This window comes from Thunnus maccoyii, chromosome 4 (assembly GCF_910596095.1).
Source record: "Thunnus maccoyii chromosome 4, fThuMac1.1, whole genome shotgun sequence".
NCBI lineage: Eukaryota > Metazoa > Chordata > Actinopteri > Scombriformes > Scombridae > Thunnus > Thunnus maccoyii.
This window is the reverse complement of record NC_056536.1, coordinates 7,351,302-7,373,033: the sequence shown is the minus strand read 5'-3', so window position 1 is coordinate 7,373,033 and position 21,732 is coordinate 7,351,302. Positions and strand designations below refer to the sequence as shown.

At 41.1% G+C, this 21,732-nt stretch overlaps 1 protein-coding gene across 4 annotated transcripts in view; it reads left to right on the top strand.

Annotated features, from left to right (window-relative positions):
* The window catches only part of LOC121895926 (plexin-B1-like), a 64,197-nt gene that overhangs the window by 29,785 nt on the left and 12,680 nt on the right, over positions 1 to 21,732 (top strand). For all 4 annotated transcript variants that reach the window (XM_042409479.1, XM_042409482.1, XM_042409481.1 and 1 more), the window contains 21 exons: positions 259 to 335; positions 2,114 to 2,987; positions 3,203 to 3,445; positions 5,784 to 5,966; positions 8,369 to 8,497; positions 10,472 to 10,572; positions 10,684 to 10,816; positions 11,178 to 11,334; positions 11,571 to 11,679; positions 11,928 to 12,036; positions 12,446 to 13,273; positions 14,765 to 14,863; positions 15,405 to 15,527; positions 16,253 to 16,346; positions 16,513 to 16,682; positions 17,520 to 17,671; positions 17,761 to 17,866; positions 18,850 to 18,986; positions 19,127 to 19,300; positions 21,008 to 21,242; positions 21,363 to 21,605. In XM_042409479.1, coding sequence (XP_042265413.1) covers positions 2,124 to 2,987; positions 3,203 to 3,445; positions 5,784 to 5,966; positions 8,369 to 8,497; positions 10,472 to 10,572; positions 10,684 to 10,816; positions 11,178 to 11,334; positions 11,571 to 11,679; positions 11,928 to 12,036; positions 12,446 to 13,273; positions 14,765 to 14,863; positions 15,405 to 15,527; positions 16,253 to 16,346; positions 16,513 to 16,682; positions 17,520 to 17,671; positions 17,761 to 17,866; positions 18,850 to 18,986; positions 19,127 to 19,300; positions 21,008 to 21,242; positions 21,363 to 21,605 — 4,389 coding nt within the window. In that variant the 5' untranslated portion in view covers positions 259 to 335; positions 2,114 to 2,123. The remainder of the gene's footprint in view (positions 1 to 258; positions 336 to 2,113; positions 2,988 to 3,202; positions 3,446 to 5,783; positions 5,967 to 8,368; positions 8,498 to 10,471; positions 10,573 to 10,683; positions 10,817 to 11,177; positions 11,335 to 11,570; positions 11,680 to 11,927; positions 12,037 to 12,445; positions 13,274 to 14,764; positions 14,864 to 15,404; positions 15,528 to 16,252; positions 16,347 to 16,512; positions 16,683 to 17,519; positions 17,672 to 17,760; positions 17,867 to 18,849; positions 18,987 to 19,126; positions 19,301 to 21,007; positions 21,243 to 21,362; positions 21,606 to 21,732) is intronic.

The following is a 21,732-nucleotide window of genomic DNA, read 5'->3' as shown; positions in this document are numbered from 1 at the left end:
CCAGCTGTAACGGATACTGTGACTGCTGGTGTTTTGATCCCAATGAAATCCCTCTGCACAGAGTAAAGCTATCAACACTATGGGAGTAATCGATGTGGTCACATTTGGATGAATAATGTGAAAAGAGAATCATTTTGAGGGAACTTGCTTCTGTCTACCTCTGAGTTATCTTTCTGCATCTGTTTATCTCTTTGTGTCTCTTACTACACTTTGTGAACAGATGTTAGTAATCATTCTTTATGGTGTTAATATTCACAGACAGAGAAGACAGGAATGGGATATGATTCCAGGTGATAAGGCGGAGGAAGTCTTCAGCTTAACAAAGAACATCCATGGTGAGATGTTATTCCCAAAAGTATACTTGAACCTTGAAAACTGCATTTAAAGGATAAGGCTGGCAATAGTCTATATTTTTGTTAGTGTCAACAGATGAAATCAAAAGATCACAACCAGCAGTGCATTCTCTCAATACTTTCAGACTTCCCGAGCCTGTCTGTGGCACTCAGTACCAAACCCATTTGTTCTATCTAAGTATGTACATCTTGGACAAACTGGTCTTGAATATACTTTCATTTTAAATAATGCCAAAATAGCTTTCTTAACAGCTGGGCACTTTATTTTTAGCAAATGTTACCCAAGCAGGAGTACTGCATTTGTTAGTAGGTGCTATTTTCAGTTGCAGATTTGGGGCGCTGGTGTGTATTAATGCCACCAGGATGCTTTATGTGGGATTGATTCAAAATAAACTACAGTGCCTGAGTTCATTGTAATGAAGGAATATGTCATCTCTATGGCAGCTATCAGGCTTTATAGTAGGGATGCATGATATTATCGGCACGTCATCGATATCGGCCGATAAAAGCTCTAAAATGAAATATCGGCATCAGCCATTTCTGCTGATTATGAGAGGCCAATTTGTTGCCAACGGTCCCGGTGCTTCCTCCGCAGGCTCCATTTCACTCAAACTGCCCGTAAGCCCCGCTGCTTCTTCCCACTTAAACTTAAATAACTAACTGGGGCTCGGTGCTCCGGTTGGATCCACATGCAGAACCAGGGCTAATGTTAGCTGGGAGGCTAGCAGAGGCTAACTGGCTATGCTTCCCTAGCTAACATTAGTCTAGGCTCTCCATGTGGATCCAACCAGAGCATCGAGCCCTGGTTCGTTATTCAGGTTAATGTGTGAAGAAGCAGTGGGTCTGACATGCAGCTTGAGTGAAGCGGAGCCTGCGGAGGAAGCACTGGGACCGTTAGGGAAAAACAGCCCGTCGAGAAGCTGCTAAGTTCGGCTGCACAGATAGGAAACACCTCGGCTGACAGGATGTACCACTCTGTTTGGAAAAAAAATCTTTTTGGTTCATAACGGCAGTTGGCAACCAGCGTATTAGGTGCGTTACCGCCACCTTCTGCTCCGGAGTGTGGACCAGAGATTAAATCCTACACATTAATCCTGTCTGTCTAATGAACTCAATGAAAACTCTACTGCTCCACCCACTTGGCAGGTCCATTAAAGTTTTAAGGCTTCCTAAATTCTTCCTTCACATATTGTCTTTCTTGATCATACTTAGTACAATCTATGCTTGCATGCATAATAGTCTCCTCAGCCATCTGAAAAAAAATATGTGCATATATCAGTATCGGTGCATATATCGGTATCGGCATCGGCAATCGGCCACAGTGAATTGGAAATATCGGCATATCGGATATTGGCAAAAAGTCCAATATCGTGCATCCCTACTTTATAGACAATACTTGTTAGTAGGATCAAGTCATTATTGGTTTTGGTCTTTTCATGGGATTTGTTGACAATAAGAAAAGCAGAGTTTAATATACTCTATCAGAGATGAAGTGAATATCAATCTATGTTTGTAGGTAAAAGTACATGATTTTTAGTCAGGGCTTTGAATACTGTATGAGCATTTTCTTGCTAGCTTAAATCCTTAAGAAGGTCTCACCACTTCTTAACATTTATCTCCACCTAAATCTAAGCTCTCTAAAACTCTTAAACTGTACTAAACTCAACTATATGGAAGGGCTTTTAGCCTTATTAAATGTCAATGTTTAACTCAAACATCTGCCAGTGTAAGCCTCTAACCCTGCTCTGTTTTATCCTCAGAATATTTGCCATGCTACATGGGAAGGCTCTGAACTCCACCCTACTCTTGCTCTTCATCCTCATCATCTTTGTCACTGCCAATGGTCGCTCTTACCCCCGTTTTTCCCGTAGTGACTCCGAATTCCAGCACCTGGTGCTCCACCCGGACCCCTCTGTGGGGACGGTGTATGTGGGGGCCAGGGATCACCTCTTCCAGCTGGATGGATTGGATGGACTCCGGCTGGAGCAAGAAGAGACAACCGGTCCCGTGAGTGACAGCAAAGAATGCCTTCCCCCGGTCACTGAGTCCAACTGTCCCCAGGCCAGGAGAACCAGTAATCACAACAAATTACTACTGGTGGATCCAAAGGCGTTGGAGTTGATCACCTGCGGCAGCGTCCACCAAGGCACCTGCCAGAAACGCAGCCTGGCATCGATCAAGAAAGTTCTCTTCTCCACCGAGAGGCCTGTGGACACGCAGTACGTTGCAGCCAATGATCCGTCAGTGTCAACCGTGGGGCTGGTGGTGGGGCCTCGTGGCGGGGAAAAGACTGTGATGTATGTGGGAAGGGGCTATACTGCCAGCCACCCGCCCATCTCCACCCGCCACCTTTCTTCAGAACCTGTGTTTTCCTATGAGGAGACAGCGAAACTGGCCGTAGCTGGGCGTCTGTCGGAGTATGACCACCATTTTGTGACGGCATTCACACGCCGCACATATGTGTACTTCTTGTTCTACCGCCGTGACATCAAGTCCGCATCGAGGGAGTACCGGACCTATGCTGCCCGAGTGTGCCTGGATGACACATCCTACTATTCCTATGTGGAAGTTCCTCTTGTCTGTCGATCACCATCCTCTCCCTCCAGGACTTACAACCTGCTCCAGGCAGCCCAGGCAAGTCTATGCATGCGTACATGAGTTCTTAGAAATACTTGCCTAGACGGGATCAGCAACTCAAAATTTAGTTGAATTTCTTTGCTGTAACAATTTCACATATCAGAGTGTGTGACTTTCAGATCATGCTTTCAGAAATGTTTTAACATCAGAATTACACTGACGCTGGCTGTGTTGAACTTTCCTGAGTTTTTCCCACGCCTTTGTTGCAACAGGTGGGACAAGGTGCAGGACGGGAGGGCAAGGATCTGCTGGGAGTCTTCTCCATCCGCAGCAGCTCCACAAACAACAATCCCTTGGATGCCTCAGCTTTGTGCGTTTACCCTCTGGATGAGCTTGACAGACACATCGACTCCACCCGTGATCTCTGCTACACCCAGGATGGAAGGGTGGAGGGAAGAGGAGAGGTGGCCTACATAGAGTACGAGGTCAAGTCCAGCTGTGCCAACCTGCCCCTGGTAAGGACACAGCATATAGAGGAAGCTTTGTTTTTGCATCTTAGCATCAACATCAACCTGATGTTGATACTGACCTTTTCTCTGATGGAAGAAAAGCAAATAATTTGACGCTATGGGATTTTAAAACAAGGACTTTGTCAATAACATGCTGATATGAGACTCAAATTACTGTTACTCTCTGCTCTGCTTAGTAGAATTGCATACTACAGTGTTTTCAGCTCCGTGTGCTTGTTACAGAATGGACACTGGCCTTATAGTACATACAGTAGGGCTATCCATCATTATGAATCATTTCCTGCTCACTTTATGTACCTGAAGTTTATTGACTCAATTGGTTTCAGTGGTTAGAGAAAGACAAAACAGAGCAAACTACAGCCAAGTAACAAAGGATGCCTGGATTAGCGAGATTAAACTGAATAACAGGAAGGAATGACGTATTTTTAGACAGACAAGCCTTGTAATGAGGTCCTCATTGAAAAGCCCAGAGCTCCCAGATGCCCCAGGAGTAGCTTTGCCCAGCTGCAGCCCTCCAGTGACCCCCTCTGCTGTCCTGCAGCCACTCAGGTCCTGCCAGCCCTCAGAACCATTTAATGGGATCGTTAGGGATCAATAAACCAAACTAACCCTGAATCAGCTGTGCTGCTGCTTAATGAGCTCTGACATGGAAGGATAGGAGTTCTTTTGAAACTCACTGACATGAGATGACAGAGAAAGAGGAGGGGGGATAGAAACAAGGGAAGAGAAATACTGTGACACAGAGAGTGACGGGGAAAAAGAACAAAACAATCTAGAGGGTAAAAATGAGATGCTAGAAGAAAGAGAGGAAGAGAAACATGCATTAGATCATAGTTCCCCATAAAAAAAATGATAACCCATCTTATTTTTTTAATAAATGAACTCTGAGGAGACTGAAAAAAGATGTCCCATTCTACCTCCTCCTTCAGGGCCAATTATCTAAGGCCAGAGCTTGGAAACCGGAAAGCAGGATTTGGAATGGTTGTTTTGCAAAACCAAGCAAGCGAGTTGGCTGTCTCTGTATGAGTCCACTGTAATCTATGGTGCAATCCTCTTACGATGAATTAAGAGGATTCAAAGGCTCTGAGGCAATAGCAGGAAAGAATGGTAGACTGGTTGAAAAGACATGAATGTGAACTTGTTAGTCAGATGCTTTAAGTGTTGGACATATCACGACAAGGGCGCAGGTTTGGTTTTAACTATAGTAGGGACATTTTTTTGTCAGACGGCCAAAATAATTGTGTAATTGTGTACTTGCTCTGAATCACTCATTTCTCTTCCTTAGGCACATGTGCTCACACACGTACACACATAAAGAGCCTGTCTCTGCAAAATACTTACTTTACTGAATATGCATTTGCTGAACTTGTGTCATGATTTTTTTTCTCAGTTTTATTTTATTGATAGACTACTTAACTAAAAACCTGAGACCAAAATAAATATTTAAGAATGGCGTTAAATGTTACAATAAAAAAAAATGCATAGGAACCTGTAGGTAATGTACTGCTCTGTTTAAACCAACTAGCTGCTGTGAGGCTTTCAAAGCTCACCTGAGATTCTGTCCTTTCAGTTTGTGGATTTGGGCGACACAACTCAAGAGTTTCATGACTAGAGCCACAGCAATGCTCAAACCTATCTTAAAACCATCTCAAAAACTTCTATTTGTATTATTTTACATTCAACTCTTGAACTTATGGCTAGATCTTTCACCATGATATCAGAGCTCATCTGAGAGGCTGCAGCCCACCTGTCTGTGTGTCGCTGTGCTGCTCAGGCTGCTGCTGACAGGACTTTCGGACAGGCTATGGCTCATTTAGCTTAGAAATAATGTTCATGTCTCAATGACACATATGGAATAATAACTCTGCTCATGACTCATGGAAAAGGGGAAAGATGACATTAATTAGTAAATATTTCTCTCACTAATTTCAAAGATTAATGTTTGGATTGATTACAGAACATTCTTATTAAATAAGCTCAACTGTTACTGACACTTTGGTTCTTCTTTAAAAAGGACCAGATGTCTTAATTTGCTTTTGGGAGGAATTTTCACCAACAGTATTTACAGTAACCTGGCAACTCGCCAGAGATCTAACCTTTAACATTATGTGGAGTTTAAGCGGCCATCCATACCCAAATCTACACCCATTTATTGTGATCAACAAAACAAGAATCATCTTTACAAGTGGTGGGTGCTGTTTCCAGTAAAGTAATTTTGGATGCATTCAGTTCAGATGAATACAGAAAATCGATGACAAAATGACAGTAATAAAACGGTCTGTTTCATGTTGACTAAACTCTCTGTCACGGTCATATGTTGTAGAATACCCTTAAGGCATATCCCTGTGGCTCTGACCACACCCCAAGTCCAATGGCAAGCCGGATGGCTCTGGAAGCTAAAGCCGTGTGGCACACCTCGGCTGCCCTTCTCACTGCTGTTGCTGTCAGTGTCAGAGAGGGACACAGCATCGCCTTCCTGGGAGACTCCAAAGGGATTCTTCACAAGGTAGCTCCTCATTGCATACACTGTTATACTTATTTTGTTTTGTTCCAGTTTCTTTAGGCCTGCCCCAGCATGCACTGGGTGGAAGGCAGGGAGTTGCCCTGGACACATCACCAGTGCATTACTGGGATAAAAAGATCTGTGCATCATGGAAATATTTGGGGCCATTAGGCAATGTTTTATTAAGGCAGTTTCCTAATTTTGTGTTAGGACTTGCTTGATACTTTGATCCATACAGTGCAACAATCAGCCCTGCCCATCTGGCTGCTACCGTCTAGTCCTTTAAAGGATGCCTATGAATCGTTTCCCAGAAAAGCAAACACACCTTATACCAGATAAAACATTTGCAACCAATTTCAGAGATTTTTTTCTAAGTCTATGCCAGCTCCCATATACTTCTACATCGCTATGTGACTACAGCTTGAAGATTCCAGTCATTCCGACATTCACAGTGTTCCAACATACACAGACTAGCATACCACCATGATCCCATGCTTAATACATTTGCTTTTTGTTCTGTGGACTGCGGTATGTGATTGTTGGAGACTACAACTTCATGCATTTTTGAGCTAATGCTTTAAAGCAGTGATACCCTTTTCAAGTTTTGGGAATGTATTGCCCAGAATATTTTTTTGGTGTCTCTGCTTTGTTTGTGAAGGTCTGAGCACTGCTACATTTGTCTTTAATGTCCAAAAATTGGTGTATATCACCAACTTTAGAGCAACATCTACATGGATGAGCTACTTTAGATGTGGGGTTCTAGATAAGAGGATTGCAGACATAACTCTGCTGTGAGGTATTGGTGGGGTGAGTAATCGTCTAGCAGGTCCGTTTTGCTGTGTGTGAGTGTGTGTGTGTGTGCTTGTTTGATGTGTGTGTGAAAAAGGGAGAATGAGACATAGAGTCAGACATAGTACTTTTAGGTGGCAGATCAAAGCAGTACTCCATGTAGCCATGTGAAGTAAGCTATTGTAACAAGATTATCGTATCACAGCAGGAAAAATTCCAGAGCATCCAGATACCGGACTGTGTGTGTGTGTGTATGTGTGCGTGTGTGAAAGACCGCAAATGGTAGCCCATTTTTGACTTCAAACTTGGGGTGGCCAGTCTAACTAGGGTCAAATATACTCACCAACTCGATTTCAATGAAGGTGCAGACAAGTGTCTCTGTTGGGGTGAAAGAAATAGTTTGACATTTTGGGAAATACACCCTCTCGCTTTCTTGCCAAGAGTTAGGTGAGAAGATATTGATGTCATATTAAATATGAAGCCACAGCCAAGAGATGGTTAGCTTAGCTTAGCACAGACATAGAAATCAGTGTGAAGCAGCTGTCAACCAACACAGTCACCGATTAGCATGTTTTATCTTGTTTGTTTAATCCTTAAAAAAAAAAAGAAAAAAAAAAGAGTTGCAGTGTTATGGGAGGTTATGTGCCTGAGCACTGGTTTTTGTATGAATTAAACAAATTAGATATAATGTGTTGGTGAGCTTTAGAGGTGCTTGTACGCAGATTCTTTTACCATTGGACAGAGCCAAGCTAGCAGCTCCTCGCTCCAGCTTCATACTGTATTTAACAGACAGATAAAAGAGTAGTATCGATCTTTTCATCTGACTCAGAAAGAAAGTAAATAGACATATTCCCCAAATTTTTGAACCAAAGAGGATAGTCCTGTGGGGAATTCATCTAAATCACTGCAATGTCTTTAAAAGTTGCTAAACTTTGCTGCTAAATATCTGTTTTACAACCTGCTGTAACATTCCACACAGACCTTGTTATAGAATTTGATTATTAATATATAAGAATGCATTTTAATGCATTCTTTACTAAATATGACATGAAAAATTACAAATGGCATAAATATGTAAATGACCTAGCATTTCTGAGGAACTTCTCATACCATTATGTGTTAAGTGCATCCTCTTAATGGGACAACAGATTCTCCATTCTGTTTACAGTTATCAAGTGAGAGCCTCTTGGAAAGAGGCATGAAAACCTCTGCTAATAATCTCATTAACATGAAGTAACATGAGAGTTTGAAGGCCTGGGAATCACTTAAGCCGGAGGTGTCTTCCTGTGCTTCATATTAGATTTGACTGTGTGGTAATCACATTCATCGCCACTTCTGCTGCGATCCTGCACAAGTGTGATTTGATTTGTGTTTGAGTTGCAAGCTGAGGAAAATATACCTTTTGTGTTAGTTTCTTTTTTTTTTTGGTCAGCCCTTCATTTTAGTCTTGCAGTGTGAGGAATATACAATGTTTGTCTGTCAGTCTATCAGAACAGAAGTGGTTCAAACAAATGCTCTGCAGATATAAATCCATTGCTACTTATAGTCATCATATATCATATCTCATATACCACAATTTCTGAAGTGTCTGCTCTTTTTCTGGTGTATTTCTTCAGGTATATCTGGACCAAGATGGCCAAGTGGAGGTATATGCAAACACGACCATCCAGCCCAACTCGCCCATTAACAGTGACCTTATACTGGACCAGAATGGAGCACACATCTACATCATGACCAAAACTACTGTAAGTCTTAAAGATGCTGCAGTAGTACACTTTTTTCAGACAGTTGTAAGGGGTAAATGTCATTATCTGTTTAAAAAAAATAATACAGTATGTGGAATCCAGCAGATTAGTTGCTTTCACAGGTTTCATGTGTGAAACTACTCAACAGATGTGTAAACAGCCGTAGCCTTTTTGGTGAGCCTGTCCATTCAACCGCTCACCCAGATGTCTCCATACACGAGACTGAACATGGCTTGTCATTCATTGTCAGACAATTTATCGTTTGTCAGAGTTTTTCAGGCTTTGATACTTCCTCAAGCTGTGTCTCTCTCACAGAAAAAGAGGATAAAAGAATAAGAGGCAAAGAGCATTAAAGAAAACAGAGGCCAGCTGGCTGTCGAGGTCAAAGGTCACTAACCCCACTGTGATGGGTACAACAGTCAGCAGGAGGTGTAAGGTCGGCTATAACAATGGTATTGATCAGAGAAAGTGGCCTCCATTGTGTTGGCACACTCCCTACAGAGTGTCTGTGTGGGTAGCTATAGATGCTGATGAATGGTTATGGGAAACTGCTGCTCTATACATCAAGTGGGCCATCATACTTCAAGACCACATGACATCTTCATCCAAATGTAGAGCTGCAGCCACATGTAAATATCAAATAACTTGCATCTGAAACAATGTGAGTATTATTACTTTGGAGAAAAAATTATATTTTTTATCATAACCAATATTTCTCTGACTAAATAATGCCAAACTAAACCTACACGAAGAAACAAAATGTAAGAGACAGATAATTATGGAACCAACTCATTACTATAATATTGTATCATTCATAAAAGGATTTTTTTACCTGTAACCTTAGTTTTATAAATGTTTTTTACAAAACAGCTGTTTCCATGAATTAGCTTTCAAACTTAATTGTCATGTTAAAAGGACTCAGCTAGTGTTAACATATCTAGCTAGCTGAATAACTGTGAGCTAATGGCGTGGTTAATTTAAACTCATAGCGCTGGCAAAGCTAACCAAGCTCATGACTGCTAACTAGCATTTTGTTGCAGTCAAGCTCATCCACTGAGATAGTAACAGATAATAACATTAACAGATAATATTATGGACTATGATATAATGTCAGTAACTGAAGACAATTTTTGTAATTTAACAGACTATCTAATGAGAGGTTTGCTGTCTAAATATGTCTGTGGGCTAGTATGCCTAATTTGAACTGGGAAGGTTGGGAGTGCTAATGTTTACTAGTTAAGATAGTCAACCTAGATAACATAAGGCTAGACTGCTTTTTCAGTGAGCCGCAAGAGTTGCATTTTTACTTAAAACCTGTTTGGTCTAACCCTTCCTCCAAGCAAAAGAAATTAATTAATTGCCTTTAGCTATTCAGGTAAGCTAGTTAGCAAATTGAGTATGAAAGGAGTTGTTGTAAATGAATGATTACAAGTTATTTAACATCACGTTGTTGTAAATGAATGATTACAAGTTATTTAACATCACCATGGCATTGAATATATGTTATATTATTATATTATATTATGAAGAATTAAACAAAAAAGAGACCTACACACCAAAAGTGGAGGATAGTCTCAAAACAATCAAGTTCTCCTTGGGAGCAACAAACAACTAACATAATATTAAGGCTTACTCAGTCAGTGTGTATATCCATAACCTTGTGGTAGTGGTTGGCAATCAAATGAAATTCAAGGCACTCTGGTAGTTAACAGTCCTTTATAAGGGCTCATCCTTAATGATTTCTTTGGAGTGCTGTGAGAGTGAGAGTGAGCCTGTGAGTTTACAAAATAAAAGATATTGTTAATGCAGCAGCCCATTTAGATGGATTTCTACTTTATTAGATAGTCTGTTATACAGTAGAGACCAGCATGGTAGAATTGAGAGGATCAATACTAGTAGCATACCACTGCTATGCACCCGATTTACCACAGAAAGCAGTCTGAGTATTGGCCCTCACTTATATGTGATTTTCAGGTAGAGAAGCGTCCAGTGGCAGAGTGTGGGGATCACCTGGACTGTCAGTCTTGTCTGTCTGCCAAGGACCCATACTGTGGCTGGTGTGTCCTGGAGGGGCGGTGAGTCAGTGTGAAAAAACATGGAAAAAGTTGGGCTGTGGTGAATGTTTTCATGCATTCTTTTGGTCTTTCCTTGTCTGTCTTACTCACAACTTCTCTGTGGTATTTCAGGTGTGGCCAGCGCTGGGAGTGCCAGCGAGGGTCTGTGAAGGGTCAGTGGTTGTGGAGCTTTAACCAGACACAGCAGTGCCTCAGTATCCAGCACCTCAGCCTCTACAACATCAGCCGCGGGGAGAAAACTGATGTAATATAGGGGGGCGGGGGGAGTGGGAATAATGCACTATAATTGTCTACTGTGTGCCTGTTATTGTCTTTCTTGACTCCATCCATCTCACAGAATGGATTTTTTGCTTTACAAAAATATTTTCTATTTTCTTGGTGGAGTAGGAGCAAAATTAATCTTTGGTATCTAATTATCGGTTGAGTTGAACCAACAATGGATAGAGTCATAGAGCGACACTTCTATGTTTAGTTTTACATAATAAATAAAATATGCCACTTTTGCAGACAACAAAATAATTTGTTTCTGCTCTGTTCATTTCCTTTTCCATCTTTTACATTGTTTTTCTTAATGTCCCTTCTCCATTCTTTCCCCCCTCCCTCAGATCACGGTGTCAGTAGAAGGCCTCCCCGGTCTAGGAGAAGGAGAGGCCTACTCTTGCTTCTTCCAGGACACAGAAACTCCTGCCACACTCACTAACACTGGTGTGATATGCCCCACCCCTGATGCCACAAGTCTGCCTCCCATTGACCATGGTGATGGTGAGCGTCATAGTATTTGTTCAGCATTGCTACACGATGGGCCAATTCTTTTCTGTATATACAAAACATAAACCAGGGTACAACAATGGCTATTATTTTCCAAACTTCAATTGCAAGTCAAGTCATTAACAGAACTAAATAAGAGTGAAAAATGCAGTATTCATTACAAACATAAGTCTTAATCGAAGTTTGTATTGTAGCAATCATGCCCTGAAAACTGGTTTGTTCTGATGCAGAGTTTGTGATGGTGATCCTGTCATTGCGTTTCCTAAACGTGACGGTAGCAGAGACGGAATTCACCTTCTACAACTGTAGCTTGGTCCAGCAGCTCTCTGGACGCCGGCCGTGAGTACACGCACAGATATCATGTCTCTCATCAGCTTGTAATCTCAACCTGTTCGCACATTGGATGTCTGAGAGTGAATTTTAACAAGCAAAATGTGAGGAGGTTCAATTCCAAGAAAAAGATGAAACATAGATAATGCAATGCTATAGGAGATGCTGCGAGGGCTTCCAGACTTTTTCATTGTCACAATTTTTTATCATTAATTATTTTCTTGTTCTGCCTTTACTCCTGCTGTGGGCTCTGCCAGATGCCATGGGTGTGTTAGCAGTCCCTGGGGGTGTAACTGGTGTATTCACCAGCATGTCTGTACACACAAACACACCTGCAGCCAAGGAGTCACCATCTACAACCAAAATGTGAGTCCTCACGTAGTTTGAAAAGGGACGGTGCTTGACTGTTTTGAGATGCTGTTTATATGAAATAGATTTCAGGTGCAGAATATAATTCAAAAGGATCAGGTTTGTTTTGTATTAACAAAACAAACCTGATCCTTTGTTGATTCAGGTTTGTTTTTGTTCATTATTTTGCACCTTGAACCATGCTGTACATAGTAGTTTGTGCATGTTTGCTGTGTTTGGAGCATTTTTCCATTTTCAGTTTGTCTTTTTTATTATAGTTTTTACCACAAATCTTTTTTTTCACTTATAAGTTGCTTCTTAATGTATTTGTATACCCCTTTGTTTTATCCTAATTTTGTCTTCCCCTCACCTTTTTTCTTGTCCTCTCCCTTCCTTACTTGTTCACTTGTGCTACTCCATCATCAAGTTCAAACCGCCAACACCCACCATCCCACCACCCACCAGAAAACTGACCCCTTTACCTCCTACTGTCCTGACTGCTACAACAACAACAAAAACAACAACCATAACAACACAGCCACCACCCACAGAGACACCTACCCCTACCACAACAGCTGTCTCTTCAATTACCACCACAGTGACTCCACCCACCACCCCTAATGCTGAATCCACACCACCCATTACCCTGGCCGCAACTTCCCCCTTCATCAGGATCTTCACCCAGGCCACCACCATACACACAGATGTCAGCACCACAGGCGGGTCCCTCTCTGATGTGGAGGGAGCGACAGAGGGAGATGTTGGCACTACCAGAGGTTTTTCAGAGGATGAAAAAATTGGTGTTGATTTGATGATAGAGACTGAAATCGTAGATATCGCTGACGAAATTCCCCACACTACATTACCCAGCAGCACTAGTGGCCAGGTGGACTCTGACCTGAGTCTTTTAGAGCCATCTGGTGAAGTAGTGGGCTCTTCCTCTGATATAAGCTCAACCACCTCCAGCGAAGTTGTCATTTCAACAGACCTTTCTACCAGTAACCATAAGGAGGCCATTCCTCTGGCAGACTCTGAAGAGAATGACTCACCTCCGTGGTTGAAGGAGTGGGAGAAGCCAGAGAGAGAGGCTGATGTGTATGGGGAAACACTCCTACTTCCTACAACAGGTTCATTTGTTGCAGGCACCAGCGAAAAGTTGCTAATCTATACACAATCACCTGACACAGTTACTGACCCCAACTCTGAATCTTCAGCAAACTACCAATCAGATTCTACGACTGACTCTTATTTTCTGGTGAGTGCAGAAGCCATGTGTGCAGCTAGTGTAGAAATGTTGCCCCCGTAACACGGGAAACTATTGTTTTAGCAACTTTTAAAGACATTGCAGTGATTTAAATTAATTCCCTGCAGGACTATGTCAACTTTAAAAGGAACAGTTAGACATTGATATGAAGCTACAGCCAGAAGGTGATTAGCTTAGCTCATAATAAAGCCTGGAAGAAGGGGGAAACAGCTAACACCTACAAACACCTCTAAAGCTCATTAATTAATACATTATATTTTGTTTGTTAAGTCTGCATAAGAGAGCTAAGCTAGCATATTTCTCAAAATGTTGAATAGTTCCTTTAAAATACTGCATAGGAAGATTAAAGCTTTAATCTGCAGTCAGTATATAAAACTACTATTGAATACTAAATACTACACTTCTTTTGTTCTTATCTTCAGTAGTTCTTCCGTCAACAAGAAAGGCAAATGATTGACACAAAATCAATGTAATCTCAGATGCTAGGATGAAACTCAAAGCAGTAACCTGACAGGTTTTATTGACTAGCCTGCCCTCTCCATGCCATTTCTGTTCACCTCATTCAATGCAAGCTGCAAATGTTGTATTAATCCAGACCATGAATTTCCTCCTACAAATTCAGGAAAGTTGCTATCCCTGATCATACTTTGTTTATGACGTCAACTCCCTCCTTGTGTTTTACTTGTATGTCTAATATTTCATTGCTGTGATGTGTTTTTCTGTCAACGGTTGCATATTAGTTTAAGGTTTTCCGTCTCCCATTATATATTGATTTATTTTTGAAAGAGAATTCACCTTTCTTTTATAGAATTAAATGATTATGTCAGTTATGTCAGAGCATGTTTTATATAGTATATGACCAACAGTATGTGGACCATCTCAGTTTGTCAAAAGGTCCAGGGGGGCAGTCTGACAGGCAAATCTGGCTTTGGTGGATGGGAGGAGAATGGAGTCTGCCCAGATACACAGCACCAAGTGTAATGTTATGCCTTCAAGGAATGATTATTTGAGGCTAATTTAATGAGTCGTGCTAAGGCCCTTAGTCTATGGTTCCAGTTTGGAAGGAACTAGAAACAGTCAAATGAAATGTCCATACAAAACAGTTTTGTGAAGATCAATGTGGAACAACTTGAGTGACCTGCAAAGAGCCCTGACCTCAACCTCTCCAAACATCTTTGGTATGAACTGGAACATGAGCCAGGCTAAATTGCATAACAGAAGTACCTAACCCTAATGTCACTTGTTCCAACAAATGTTCAAACATCTAAGGGGAAGTCCATCTCAGACAAGCGAACTTTGTCTTAGCAGCCCGGAGCAACCTCATATAAATGCCCATAACCATGAAATGATATATTCACAAAGCAGGTGTCCACATATTGTTGGCCATTTAGAGCAGATTCCATTTGCACCGTCTATAAAATACGGCTGCATTTTCTTTTCCATTATGTATAGATATTATAATGGTTAATAATGTGCCATCAGGAATGTCCATGTGTGGAGAAAGTTCAGGATTCCTCTCTCCTTCCCGTCAATGTGGAGAGGAAGATCACTCTGGTGGGACACCACCTAAACCTGTTTCAGGTAATGTAACTGTCCATAGGGGTAGTGTAGTTCTACTCTTAAGCTGTTCATATCATGTTTAAGCAAAAAAAAAAAAAACCCAACATATCCATCTTATACGTAGCTTCAGAATTCAAAGGTTTGGGGCTGGGATTTGTTTGAGGTCGTCATGGAAAGGTAAGTCCTGAAGCTTCTTCACCAGCACTGAGTACAAGGGCAGCTTTGCTAACATATTCTGAAAAGTAACTGTCCGGGGATATGCATACATTTTCTATCTAAATTCACAAGGATGTAAAAGCTTGTATTAAATGCTTTAGACCACAGGGACTTCTAATGCATACTGTGGTTTTGAATAGATTTTCACTGTCATAACAAAACGGACATTATTATGTGAGCGATTGTTCAAAAATCCATAGTGTGAATTGTAGCTTTTGCATTGACAGTGTGGTACTATGACAGTGGAAAAAAAGTTCGTACCACCTTCTGTCTACCTACTAACATGGGTCAAATACAGTAATTTGTAATATGTGTGTACTTAAAAGTATGTGGTATGTTCTTTTAGGATGAGAATTTGGAGTACGAGTGTGTGTTGGACATCGAGAATCAGTCAGTGGTGGTGGATGCTTCTGTGGAGCTGGATGCCACTCAGCAATCAGTCTTTTCTATCACCTGCCAACCACATCAGGTCAGACATTTCTAAATGTAGTGATTGAGCACAATGTTTTGAATTTTTTAAGCTACATGCTTCAAGTAGTGGTAGTGTCTGTTCTTTAAAGAACGGGCCTGTCTCTGAATTATTAGATGGATGAGCTTTGCCATATAGGCCAGAATGTAATTGTTTATGTTCATTCACATAATCATCAATTTAATTAAATAGTGTTCAGAGTTGTTACATTGTGGCTCTTGAATTTCCTTTGGATCAGGTTTCTGTGGATGGCAATCCTTTTTTTTTGGTCTTTTGCAAGCAAAAGCATCTCTCAGGAGCTCACTATACATAATTTGAGTCACTATTCTGCAGCCACAATACAAAACATTGAGAACTGATTTGAGAATTTATCTAATTCTGTCTGTCTCAGTGGGATGGAGTAAACCTGAACCCATCTGGTACCATTCATAATGTTTGTAAATGTGTATAAATCAACAAAAAGAGCAGTCACAAACAACCCTATACTACATCAATAAACCAGACGCATGCTATAATAACAAAAATCAATAAACTGCCTTCTCTTGATGATGTAATTTTGCGTTTGCATGAGTGTGTTTCATTAGCTCTCATAACCAATGTATCTGCAGATAATTTGACACATACTGTAACTGCTTTGCACATGGCTCTGCATAACATCACCTCATACATCTCATAACATGCAGTGTTTATGTTGTATTGACTGTTAATTGCTGTTTGTGTTTCAGTATGCCTATTCTGTCTTGATGGAGGAATATGCAGCCATGATCAACGTGAGAAGAAAGAACAACTTTCTCATCGACAGCGCTGAGGATCTGTATGGTGGGGGCCAAGTTTATAGTATTTGTCTGTGAGAGATGATGAGACATTCTGTTTATATACAGAATGTGCAGTAGATTCAGTGTGTGCCACTACGTACATACTGTATGTTTGTTTGACATTAAAATAACGTTGCTTCCTCACTGACGTCCTCTCTTCCTCTTTTCAGTGACTCTGTTCAATTGTTCAGTTGGACGGTCAGACTGCAGTCGATGTCGCACTGCTGACCCCAAGTATGGCTGCGTTTGGTGCGGTGGCACTGCTAGCTCTCGCTGTATTTACCAGGACTCCTGCACTGATGAGATTAAACACATCTGTCCTGCACCTGTCATTCACTTTGTAAGAATTTCTTATCTTCCTTTGAACACTTTTTTGCCTTGATAGGAAAAAAGTAAGAGGAATGGGAAGAAGGGAAAAGGTAGTAGAGGAATTCATTTCATAATAATTTTAATTTTTGTATCTGGTATTTTTATCTCTTCATGACTGCTGGATTTTTTTTAGTGCAGTTTCTTTTATTCCTCATTTCTGTGTGACAGCTCATATGGGCAGACGGAACTCCTTTCATTCAGTTCACTTCAGTTTTTATCGTTCTACATGAAAATTTAAGTTGCAGCAAGCAAATCAGACACATTCATCACCTCTTCATCGTTCTGCAAGAGAGAGGAACCACTCCAGTTGAAACATGTCAAAACAAGACAAAAAACAGGAAGTGCAGGAAAAGAGACACGGGAAATGACATGCAACAAAGCTCCCTGGCCGCACCTGAAACGAGGGCGTTGTGATTCATGGTTGGCATCTTAAACGTCAGGCCACTGGGCACCATAATTTTGTTTTGTGTCATATTTAAGTGACTAATCAGCAGTATTCACTGTATCTGCTTTGGTAATTGTGATTTGTGGCAAATAAATGAGGGAATTATTTCGCTTTCTTTTCAGTCTAACTTAAAATACCATGAATCAAACATAAACTTAGTTTAATGAATCCTTGCAAACCATGAGCTGACTGTGTCATTACATCCCTACTGTACACCCATTTTTATGCCCTGCTGTAATGGTATCTGAGGCATTACAGTATATTAGATTGGTGCAGTCTGACTGTCTGTGTGTGAATCGTGATCTTGTATAACTCAGGTAGAATGCAGTATATACATTTCATACTTGATGTCTTGTGTTTCAGTTGGACCCTGTGTCCGGTCCTGTGGAGGGAGGGACAGTCGTGACTATTTCAGGCTCTAACCTCGGCCAGAGAGCTGAAGACATCCAGAACTCAGTCACAGTTGCTGGGGTTCCCTGCAGTGTAATCCACAGCAGATATGAAGTCTCCTCAAGGCAAGTCAACGTTACACCACAAAATAAATGGCTTGTAAAATGTTTTTTATATTTCCTAGTTGTAACAGTTGTATGTTTGTATCTTGTAGGATAGTGTGTGAGACTTCAAGCAGTGGAGGAGAGAAGAGCGGCCACGCCTCAGTCAAAGTGAGGGGAGGAGGACTCGGACTGTCAGCTCAGATCTTTAGCTTCCAGGTAAATGCAGCAACAGCCTGTATGTTTACATGCACAAGAAACCAGGATACACAGGAAAACAGTGAACATACGCTGAAGTGTGTCTCTAAAACCCTACCACGGAAACAGTATTTCTCATATATCTGAAGTTAAATCAGGTTACCGCAGAAACCAGACTATAACCTTTTACTTAGATGCATGTAAACTCACAGGATGACTACAGAAATTACTGCTACAGCCTGTCAGCAAGCCTCACTTTGTGCTGCAGAATTGTATAACTATGCAGACGCAATTAAACAAACGTTATAAAAACAAAGACATCTCTTGGGCATTTTCACACCCAGTTCATGGGCAGTAGTTATTTTGAATTCTGGCGTGTTTCCCCCTGAGTTTGTAAATATATGAGAACACAGTAATCGCTCTTGGGTGTGGACCAAAACAGACGGCACTTGCTGAGAGTGAAGTCCCCTGGTATTTTTCTAAATTAATCCCAAAATGCTTCATTTGAATAGAGTGATACGACTGTGACCTGTTTGTGATGAGACACAACTACAGAAAGTACAGAGAGAGATGTGTTTTGACATGAATTTTACAAATTTCGCTATTTAATCTCCATGGTCATTTACCTCACATACGGAAACGACAGCTCCCACGTGGCTTTTGTTAATTAGGCTTCACTTGAAATTGTGCCTTGTGTAATGTAAGTGAACCCCTGCAATGCAATGAAGTAATAAACTAATCTCCCTATTTACATTACAGTAAAAGGACTTCAGGTTTAACAACAGTCTTAATTAATTGGCCCAAGTGACAAGTAAATTAATTGTGTTACTAGCTGGCTGTGAGACAACCCTATAGTGTTTCCCAGAATGCCCCGGTGTCCCTTTTATCTCCTCAATAAATCGTCCACTCAATATTGGCTTATTGATTGTATTTTTTTTTCTCTCTTGCACATCTTTGCATCTCGTCCTTAATCTGTCTTTTTCTCCTTGTTGCTCCATTACAAGGATCCCGTACTGAGCAGCATCTTCCCCCAAAGAGGGCCTAAAGCAGGGGGCTCGTCTCTTACCATCAGAGGCCGGAGACTGAGGACTGGACACCCGAGTGAAGTCAGCGTCCTAATTGGAGGAGTGCCATGTATTGTGTAAGTGTCTCTGATTTACCACGAGTTTTGACAAAGGATTTTAACGTTAAGAGTGAAAAATCACACTCTGTATTATATATTTATTTGTGATAAAATATCTGGAGAGTAGGTTAAAATGTGAAATGTCTTTCTTTGTTTAGGCTAAACATCCTGGAGGATCAGATCAGCTGTCTGACCAGAGGCAGCAACAGAACAGGCGAACACGCCATCACTGTGCGGTTTGGTGGAGCTGAACGCCATCTACAGGGTTTGGTGTATCATTACACTCCCAACCCCAACATCACAATGGCCGCTCCATCCAAAAGCTTTCTCAGGTGCTTGTCAGTCTTAATAAAGCAATATAGAGGCTTTCAAATAGTTTTCAAGACACTCTATATTCAAACCATATAAGTAGAAGACATAGTGTAATTGCTGTGGTGACACTGTTAAGCTTTGCCTGGATACAGCTAAGAGTCAAGATGAAGATACCAAATCGCTACTGTTTGACAGCCGAGACAACAGGAAGGAATCTATCTTAAGAAGTAAATTGAAAGATGATGTTTGTCTCGTCTCATCTTCATCTGGAGACCACTTTAAGAGAAGAAGCTGAACTCTTTTTAGTCTAGATTTACAAATGGCCGGAAAACCTCCACTTGTGCTCAGGCTTTTACGGTGCTTAAAGGTTAAGATTTAACTCAGGATCCTGATGTATTTGTTGAAAAACTAGCAGGTGATGAGCATGCGTTACAGTAATATGCTGAGTTGTCATTGCCTTTTTGTTAAATTACCTCTTGAGAGGTTGTGAGCATAGACACCAAAATTATCCCGGTTTAGTACGTTTAGTACGAATATTAGTACGGGAGTAGCATTGTCTAAAAGTGAAAAAATTGAACGTGACAAACTTTTGTGACATGCCTTTAAGAGGGATATTTACTACAGATCTGCAGCCCTTTGTAGATGCTTAACAGTCAAATTCTGTTTACTGAAGGAACCTTTCAAGATTGTTTGCTGGTAAAATGGAAAAAAAGCGGCACCACTGAAAATTGTGTTTGGTCTTATTCAGTATGTATTTTCATGGGGTTTCTGTTTAATATGAGAGGAAGAGATGGAACAAGTAGCCACTTGATTTATCACTGCTGACTGACCAGTGTGGCACAGGAAACTGCGCCTGAAATTTAATATCAGGGGGAAAACAGATGTAAAATCTGACATTTTTATCACACACACACAGAAGGAGAGAGACTATAGCAGAGAGAAACAGAGAGTAGAGACGGACAGACAGAGGGAGAGAAATGTATGCACCATATGAAAAGATGCACCACAAAGTTACTTTACAACATAAGAAGAACAAGCAGTGGTGACAACCTGTTCTCACACGACTTAAACGTTTTCTTTCTCCCAGTGGCCTCCTGCTTTTATGTCCTGATTTTTAATGGCTCACAACAGCTCCAGTCCAGTGCGATACGACAAAGGTAGCCAGTAACACATATCAAGTGAGCCTCTTTTATTTTACAGAATTTATATAATCAAAGGAATTTAAAAGATTTACCAAAAATCCCACACATTAATTTTCATAACTTATTCAATCACTGATCCCTTTGTTGAGCTGACAACATCAAATTATTACATAATATCTCATTACAATATCTCTGATAATTGATTTCTTCTTGCGGGATGAATGCAGTTCCAAAAATATCTTCCCTTCAACTAGTATTGTAAATTCAGCAGCAAGAAACACTTCCTTTAGAGCTCCATTACTTTCCAGGTGTGAACAGCATGCATCACAACAGCCCAGCATCAGTATTATTTACTTATTTACAATAGCTGCATTTTATCCAAATCAGATGGACTGCAGCTGATGAACTGCAGCTGAGCTTATTTATATTGCCAACTACATTCAACACTTGTGGTTACAAAATACTGTACCCAAGACAGTGATTTGCAACAAGCTTGCTAAATATCCCCCAAAGGCAGCAGTTAAATATGACATATGATAAATTAACTACCATGATCTTCTTCTTTTTCACTACTTTCCCCTGAAGTGGAGGGAGAATCATCAGAGTTTCTGGTCAGAACCTGGATGTGGTCCAAGAGCCAAAAATGAGGGTCACCCTCAGTCCTCCAGATACTCTCCCTCCGAGGAAGAGAAGGAGCATCAGTAGGGGGAATGAGGGAAGCCTGAGCAGAGGACAGGATCACCTGGGTCCACTGAGGAGATGGAGGAGGATCGTCCCAGAGGCAGACTGCCCCGAGGGTACACTCTGTCATGTCAAACAGGTTTGTATATGTCATTACTTCTTACTGTGATGATCATAATTTTCCTTTATAAACTAATATTTCTAGAGTGTGCCTAACGTATCATGTCATCGTTCCTTTGGTCTCCTCTACCAATTCCAGTACGAGTCTCGTTGCACAGTGAACAGCTCGTCCCTCATTTTATGTCCGACCCCGGCGGTCGGTCCAGAGGCCAGGAGGGCCAGGGTCAAAGTTCATTTCCTGCTGGACAGTCTCCATTTTGACTTCAGCACCGTGGGGAATGAAGCCTTCAGTTATGAGCCCAACCCAAAGCTCTACTCACTGAACCAGAATGACCCCAGCAAACCCTACCACCACAAACCCGGCAGCATCATCTCTGTTGAGGTGGGTGCCAGTAACCTTCATCTTCTTCTCTCTACTGTGTTTGAGAAATAGTCCCAGGCCTAAGAACAGCTTTATAAAAACACAGTTTCAATACAAATGCTGTAATTATCAATACTGAAAAAGAAAG